The 7,032-nt window shown below is 55.0% G+C and overlaps 2 protein-coding genes across 3 annotated transcripts in view; one reads left to right on the forward strand and one right to left on the reverse strand.

Moving 5' to 3' along the window:
- Positions 1 to 3,180: 3,180 nt before the first annotated feature.
- On the reverse strand, positions 3,181 to 5,627 carry ISCU (iron-sulfur cluster assembly enzyme). The gene is made up of 5 exons (XM_026060342.1): positions 5,540 to 5,627; positions 5,342 to 5,455; positions 4,937 to 5,047; positions 4,141 to 4,219; positions 3,181 to 3,739 (listed from the first exon to the last, which is right to left on the reverse strand). The coding sequence occupies exons 1-5, from the start codon at positions 5,621 to 5,623 to the stop codon at positions 3,645 to 3,647; spliced, it is 483 nt and encodes a 160-aa protein (XP_025916127.1). The 5' UTR covers positions 5,624 to 5,627; the 3' UTR covers positions 3,181 to 3,644.
- Positions 5,628 to 6,768: 1,141 nt separating this feature from the next.
- SART3 (squamous cell carcinoma antigen recognized by T cells 3) overlaps positions 6,769 to 7,032 on the forward strand; it is a 17,605-nt gene continuing 17,341 nt past the window's right edge. Inside the window, exon 1 of one of the 2 annotated variants that reach the window (XM_026060266.1) lies at positions 6,769 to 7,008. In XM_026060266.1, coding sequence (XP_025916051.1) covers positions 6,826 to 7,008 — 183 coding nt within the window. In that variant the 5' untranslated portion in view covers positions 6,769 to 6,825. The remainder of the gene's footprint in view (positions 7,009 to 7,032) is intronic. The other variant, XM_026060264.1, reaches the window with a different exon arrangement.

Below are 7,032 nucleotides of genomic sequence, written 5' to 3' on the forward strand. Positions count from 1 at the left end.
ACATTCCTGTGCCCCCACATCTATTTATCCCCATATCCCTGTACCCCCATCCCCACATCCCTGTATCCCCATATCCTCGCACCCCAACATCCCTTCATCCCTTTATCTCTGCACCCCCACATCCCTGCACCCCACATCCCTATATCCCTGCATCCCAGCATTCCCTTATCCCTGCACCCCCACATCCCCAGATCCATGTACTCCCAGCTCCCTGCCCCCCCAGACCCCTGCACCCCACATCCCTATATCCTTGCATCCCCCCGCCTCTATTCCTGTATCCCTGCACGCCCATATCCCTCTGTGCCTGTTCATCCCCGTATCCCTGCGTCCTGCATCCCCATGTCCCTGCCCCTGCCTGGGGCACAGCCTTTGGAGGGACCCCCAGGACGCTTCCTCCAGGGGTGGCGGCAGCTCGTGGGTCTCCTGCCCCCCCGGCTCTGCCCATGCTGTCCCAGCAGGGTCGCTGCCAGGCGGCTCCAGGGCCTCCATGGCCCCGCCGGCCGGCTGCCGCGCTGCTCTTATCTCCCAGCTTGTATTTTGTCCGAGGGGCTCTCGGAGCACAATGAGCCCATTCTGCCCCAGAGCGGACGTGGGCGTCTCAAACTTCCCTGTTTTCTTTACTGGGAAACCGCAGGGCCGCTCGCAGGGAGCCATGCGCATTCCTCGCTGCAGCGGCGGCCGCATCCCAGCGGCAGCACGGGAAAGCGGCACCTAGCCGGGGGCCCACAAAAGCGGTCTCGTGACAGCGATGAACCCTGCTAACCAGAACACGTGTCCTGCTTTGCGTTTTGGAGCATTAGGAAAAAGAAAATTGAGCTGCGGCTGGAGATATGAGAATGAGCCACTTCCATTTTTAAGTGCATTGTTGGTTTTAATGCAGTTGTGAAACGCTCTGGATGATACAAAAAAAGGAAAGCAAGGGTTTTGGGGGGGTATTTGGTTCTATTTTAAATCTACAAGAGCAGGCAAAGTTTTCAAATGCACTTTCATTTTGTTTATGAAAGCTATAGAAACATTTCCCTGGAAAACAGCAATCACCGCAAGGCCCAGGAGAGCGCGGCAGCCTGGAGAACAGGGGGCAAAGCTGTGCCAGATCATTGCAGAGTGTTTAACGTTCGAGTGCTGGGTGTTCACACTTCCAAACCGATATCCTGTTTCCTAAGATCTGTCTGTAGCCAGGATCGTAAGCAAACATCTTGCTCAACATGGTTTTTAACAGCTGAAAATCAAAGCTCAGGGGTTTTTAATGAGCAAAAAGGAAATGAGTGCTGCTGTTGGGACATGCAAGTGGTGAAGCTGGAGGTCTGGGCAAAGCAAGCGCRTTCCCAGTGGGGCGCAGGAGCAGGTCCCCACAGCCGCACGTGGGAGGGTTCGCTCCCCGGCACCGCATGCCCACAGCTCTCGGGCTGCTCTCGGCTTTCCCAGCCACCCAGGTGCTGCCACCCCTGGGGACGGGGACTGGGATGGGGACAGCTGTGGGCAGACAGGGCCAAGCCATATTTAATATTGGTATTTATTTATGCATTTATTTTTAAAGTGGCCAGATCTCACGAGGGCAGACTGCAGCACCGATACCTGGATCGCACCCCACTGGAGCAGAGGTGCAGGGAAAGGAGGCCAGGGAGAGGCGGCAGAGCAGCTGGGATCCTTAGGAAGCTTCATGCGATCAGGACTGTGCGGGCACTTTGCCTGTGTGATATTGCCAGCCTCTCCTCCGCCTTGCTGTGGAAACCCCGAGGGGCCGGACCCCTCGGTCTCCCCACGACCTGCTCCTCCGCCCGAACTGCTGAGCTGTGCACAGCAGGAGTGCTCAGGAGACACGTCTGCTAGACCACGTTTTTAAGACTTTCCTTCCACAAACAAAGAGGAGCCAACCCTGAAACTAYGGCAGGCCACAGACTGTCAGAAATACCACAACAAAATCTCTTACACGAGATAAGCAGGATCCACTTTCTCTTGAGACCTGGGTAAACGGAGCATTGGCCACTAGCTCATGAGGGAAGGGCAGAGGGGTACACGCAGCAGCATAGATAAAAGGTTTCATCTTCTAAACACTTTCAGTTCAGAAACTGATGGTTATCAAAMCAAATTAAGTACAATTAAAAGGGCACAAAACAGCCTGTGTGAGCCTCAGTGATCAGCTGCTTGCTATCTGAGGGAAGCAAAGCACGCATGCTGAACGCTGCCCTTTCAGAGTGTCACCTTCCTCAGGAAGCAGCAGGGTGTGCTCAGGGTGTACTTCTCCAACAGCATACATAGCAAACGCAAGGGCTAAATCATCTTAAAAGACGCTCCAAAATTACCCTGGGTCTGCTTCTGATACAGCTGGCTTCAAGTGCTGTGCCCTGAAGTGTCATTGGGATCCTTTGTGCCAGGCACCAGAACACCCAAAAGGCAACATCTGTTAAAAACCGAAGCTGAGAACAGACCACGTTGAAGGCTATACAGGAGCTCGCCCGCTCGGTGCTGGGAACGGACAGCAAGGGGCACCCAGCAGCTCTCAACAACAGCCGTGCCTGCGCACATCCCTTTTTCAAGCACTGCTGAAGGGGGGAAGAACCTGACTCCGGGGTGCAGGGAAAGGTAGAGCAAGACACCCTCTGACCTCGGCCACGCTGCAGCCCCCAGTGCCCACGTAATTCAGTGACCTCTTCTTCACTGCCTGCCTCTGGGGGCACTAGGGCACACACCCACTTGGCCACGCTCATCAGGCAAAGCCGCTTTAGTGCTGAGGGAAATSAGCACCAAAACATCGCAGCTTTGCTGGAATCTTGTTTTTCCATTACACATTGGGAACAGGCCTTCAGAAGTTAAGYAGAAAAGGAAAAAGAAAAAAAAGACAGCTCTGCTCTCACCACCACAAAGTGGTGCTTTTAGTCTCGGCCTGTCRTTACAACAGGATTGAAAGAGTCTTCAGGAACAGCAGTCATGGCGTTCATTCCCCATGAAGGCACTCATTTCAGCGCACACAAGCACTTTTGGAGCAACGGCTCCTGAGTGGAGTCAGTAGTTGCTGCAGCTCCCATGAGTGTATTTCCACTGCCCTCTAGTGCCTGTTCCTGCCCTCCCACTTCAGTGTTGAAAGGTCCCACTACCTCCCAGAGAGGAGGAACTGAGCACAGGGGAAAGCGCATGAGAGGGAACAGGTCCCACATTGTGAAATGAAACTTCTGACACAGCTGTAGTTTGCAGACAGATGAACTGCTCTGCATTTGTATACCGCATTGATACATAAAATGACCTGCAGTTCTCACATAAACATTAAGACCAAGGCAACATTTTCCATTAAACTCTGTAAAACATTAGGCAAAACTATACATCTTCCAAAAAGTGCAGCCATTCCAGCACYGGAACATCAGGATTTTCACTTCTGAAAGAAGCCACTAGAGTTCTCTGCAGTTAAGCAGTCTCCTTCACCCAAATATTTCAAAAAACAGTCATGACAGGATACAGGCTGCTGAAATACCCACATTCCAGTCACTTAAGCACTACAAGAGTGTCTTAACACACATGGAACAGCGACACATTGTGCATAAGTTGTGCGTATCTTACAGCTTCATTTAGTAGTGCACAGAATCCTACTAATAAGCTAGAGTAATTGCACTGCAAATTTAAGTGGAATGAGAACAAGCTCTACAGTCCATTTAGGCATTGTTTTTCTTCTCTGACTCTTCCTTCTTTGGATCCTGCTTCAACTTATAATCAGCCAAGGCTGCCTTGATTGCATCTTCAGCCAACACTACAAAGAAAACAAAACAAGGTTTTATGAACGTTTCAAAGAAGCTGAAAAATCATTTAGAACAGAATACGTGGTAAAACCAGCAGCAGTAAACTCTGCAGAAGTTAGCATAAGAGTTTGAGAACATGGTCAATATTTTAGAAGTAGAAAGTCAGAAGTCAAATGTTTTATTATCACCCGTCTTCTGAGCCACACACAATCAAAAAGATGAGAGAGACSTGAAAATTCTAAATGTCACCCCAAAGCCTGAATATAAGCTACTTTCTCTTGCAGACCAGCCTTAGTTGTTCCATGTACAAATACTTTATTTGGATAATAACATTGGGAAGCATTGTGCTATTGCCAGAAGTCTTATTCACACAAGCTTGTGTTTGGACTTTAATAGTTAATCCTTTACTTACTAGAGCAGTGCAGTTTGACTGGAGGAAGGCAAAGTTCTTTAGCAATATCTGTGTTCCTGATCTTCAAAGCTTCATCAACCTGAAACATACAGTTAGCGTGAAGTCACTAGTCTAATACAGTATAATACAGACTATAATATATACCAGTATAGTACAGGCTCCAAATGTATTTGCCAGAAAATTGCTTTAAGGCTACAGAGGCCAACGGAATCCACACAGAAGAATATCTCAACTGCCATTGGCAGCAAAGGATGCTGGATAACATGCTAACATGAGAAAGCCCCTCAACATCTACCCCATTTTCTTCTGTGCCTGCCAAGTAACAAATTTAAGGAACATCTCAAGTTGAGCAGTGGTGTTAACTAACCGAAACACACTAGTGTTATGGACTGAACATGACTGTAAGGAACTGTTCTAAGTTTCTTTATGTTTTCTCACAATACAGAAACACGATCCTTGTTAAACTTGTAGAAAAAGGGAATAAGTAATCTGAAAATATCATTACAGATTTCCCCTCCCCAGATCTCATGATCAGTATCTGTTTTTTTCTGCTGTATAACCCACAAAGTGTTTCTCTGCAGACTAGTGCAGGTTCTTGAAAGAGACAGCTATTGCCCCAGAAGCCAGGCCACTGACAGGGACAAAGTTCTCAGTCGCTGCTTTCTAAGCTACTGCACCACATGGCACGAATTATACCTGGTGCTTTCCAGGCCTCTGTTTCCTACGTGGTCCCCACACAGAGCAGGCTTGAAACTTTAAATGCTTTCCACAGTATCGCCTTGACAGGGACCCTTACCGTTTTCCCTTTAACCCACTCAGTAGCCAGCGAACTGGAAGCGATGGCCGATCCGCAGCCGAACGTCTTGAAACGGGCATCGACGATCTTCCCGTTCTCATCCACTTCCACCTGCGGGAACGGCGGCGGCGCCTCAGGGACCAGCTCTGCCTCGCCAGGCGCCCCTGAACCACCCTCAGGGGGGGATCAGGAAGCGCCTGCCTCGTCCCCGCGCCCCGGGGAGTGGGGACAAGGCCGGCCCGGGCTCCGGGGGGGGCGGAGAGGGACCAGGCCCGGCCCCGGGGGGGGCCCAGGCCGCAGCAGGCCCCGCCGCGGCCGAGGAGCCCCAAGGTCACGCGCAGGCGCGGGGCGACCCCTCCCCCCCCTCCCACAACCAGGGCGGCGGGGGTCGCCCCTCCCCCTCACCTGCAGCTTCATGACGTCACCGCAGGCGGGGGCGCCCACCAGGCCGGTGCCCACGTTCTTGGCGTTGCGGTCGAGGGAGCCGACGTTGCGCGGGTTCTCGTAGTGGTCCACCACCTGCGCGCGGGCACCGCGTCACCAACGGCCGCCGCCAACGGCCACCACCGCGGCGCCCCCCGCCGCCGCCGCCCCCCTCCTCACCTTCTTGTGGTAGCCCAACCTCGCCGCCGCCTCGCCGCGACCGGGCCGCAGCAGCGCGGCCCCCGCCGCCCTCAGCGCCGCCATCTTGGTCTGCGCGGGGGCGGGTCTCGCGGCGCCGCCCTTTTATAGGCTCGCGCGGGCGGGCGCCCCGCCCCCTGCGCGGGGGCGGGGCCGCGAAGGCCGTTGCGGCCGTTACGCGCCGCGCTGTGGGGGGCGCGCGGCCGTCGGGTGTGTGAGGAGCCGTCGGGGGGGRGGGTTGTGTAGCGGGGAGCCGCTCTCGTTACGGGCCTGTGCGAACAGGTCGGACAGACGCYTGTCAGAAATGGCGCAGGCCGCCCGTGCCCGGAGGCTCCGGGAGAGCCTCTCCATCCTCGTTTATTATCACTCCCTGGACGTTTCTGCGCCCGCGGCACTGGCTGTTCTGTAGATTTAGGTGTATCCTAAATACTCAATCGACGGTTATGTCCCTGACAGTTACCCGCGGCCCCTCTGTGCCCTCTAACAAGAGGTTTGTCCAGATGTTACCAAAAGGCCCCCGATTTCGGTGACACAGTAGCTAGGCTCAATCAAATTGCCGTATCACCCCTGTTTTTGCTGTGTTGTTGCTCTCAGGTATGCTTTGCTGGTGGTAGGAAAGTTTCGTATTTCAGCTTTGCAGACGGCATACGGAGCATGTGCTCGGGCGAGATAGAGCGCCGAGCAAACGCTGTTATCTCATCGCCTCGCGTAATGCGTCAGTGATACAACCCAGATGTGACAAAAGCCATCTTGTAAATAGAGCGAACGCTGAAGGCTCTCTTCAAGAACTCTGTCACTGTCGCTAAAATGAATGATAAATAAAACGCTGATTCTAGCTATTAGCTTTTTTTTTTTTTTTTTTTTTTTCGCGAAGTGTGGCGCAGCAGCCTTTGGCGGCCGGGGCGGGGCCGGGCCCTCCGCCGGGCACCATGTGCGGGGCGCAGCCGCCACACTCAACATGGCGGACCCGCGGCGCACGCACGCTCCGGGCGCGGGCGGACCTTCTCGGAGGCCCCCTGGCGGCCAGGGCCCGAGGTAGCCGCAGCGATGCCTGCTCCTCGCAGCCGCCGACAAGGAGGGCGGCCTGGAGCCGCTCGGCGGGGAGCGGCGCCGGTGCGCGGCGGAGCGCGGGGCCGTGCGGGCGGCGGCGGCTCGCCCCTCTCCCCTCAGGGTTTGCCGGGCGGCAGTGCGCGGCGGCGGCTCAGGCGCGGCGCAGGCAGCCCCGGCGGCTGGCGGAGCGGCGCTAGCTGCGAAGGGAGCTGCATAAGATGGCGGCGGCGGGAGCCGAGGCGGCTGCAGCGGCGGCGGCAGAGGAGGAGAAGAAGCGGTTGCCAGAGGGCGATCCCGAGTCGGGGGGCGACTCGGAGGATGAGGGCGACTCGGACTCGTCGGGCGACGGCGAGGATGAGGAGAAGGAGAATGAGGCCGAGATCCAGCGGCTGGAGGAGCAGGTGAGGCCCGGGTAAAGCGGCGGC

The sequence above is a fragment of the Apteryx rowi genome, unplaced genomic scaffold, assembly GCF_003343035.1.
Source record: "Apteryx rowi isolate R43461 unplaced genomic scaffold, aptRow1 scaffold_168, whole genome shotgun sequence".
Lineage (NCBI taxonomy): Eukaryota > Metazoa > Chordata > Aves > Apterygiformes > Apterygidae > Apteryx > Apteryx rowi.

Excerpts from the sequence above, each read along its gene's own strand:
- ISCU (XM_026060342.1), bottom strand. The coding sequence starts at position 5,623 with ATGGCGGCGCTGAGGGCGGCGGGGGCCGCGCTGCTGCGGCCCGGTCGC. Across the intron at positions 5,048-5,341 it reads GTGACGTCATGAAGCTGCAG|GTGGAAGTGGATGAGAACGG; the intron begins GTGAGGGGGAGG and ends CCGTTCCCGCAG. Across the intron at positions 4,220-4,936 it reads AGTGGGTTAAAGGGAAAACG|GTTGATGAAGCTTTGAAGAT; the intron begins GTAAGGGTCCCT and ends TGTATGTTTCAG.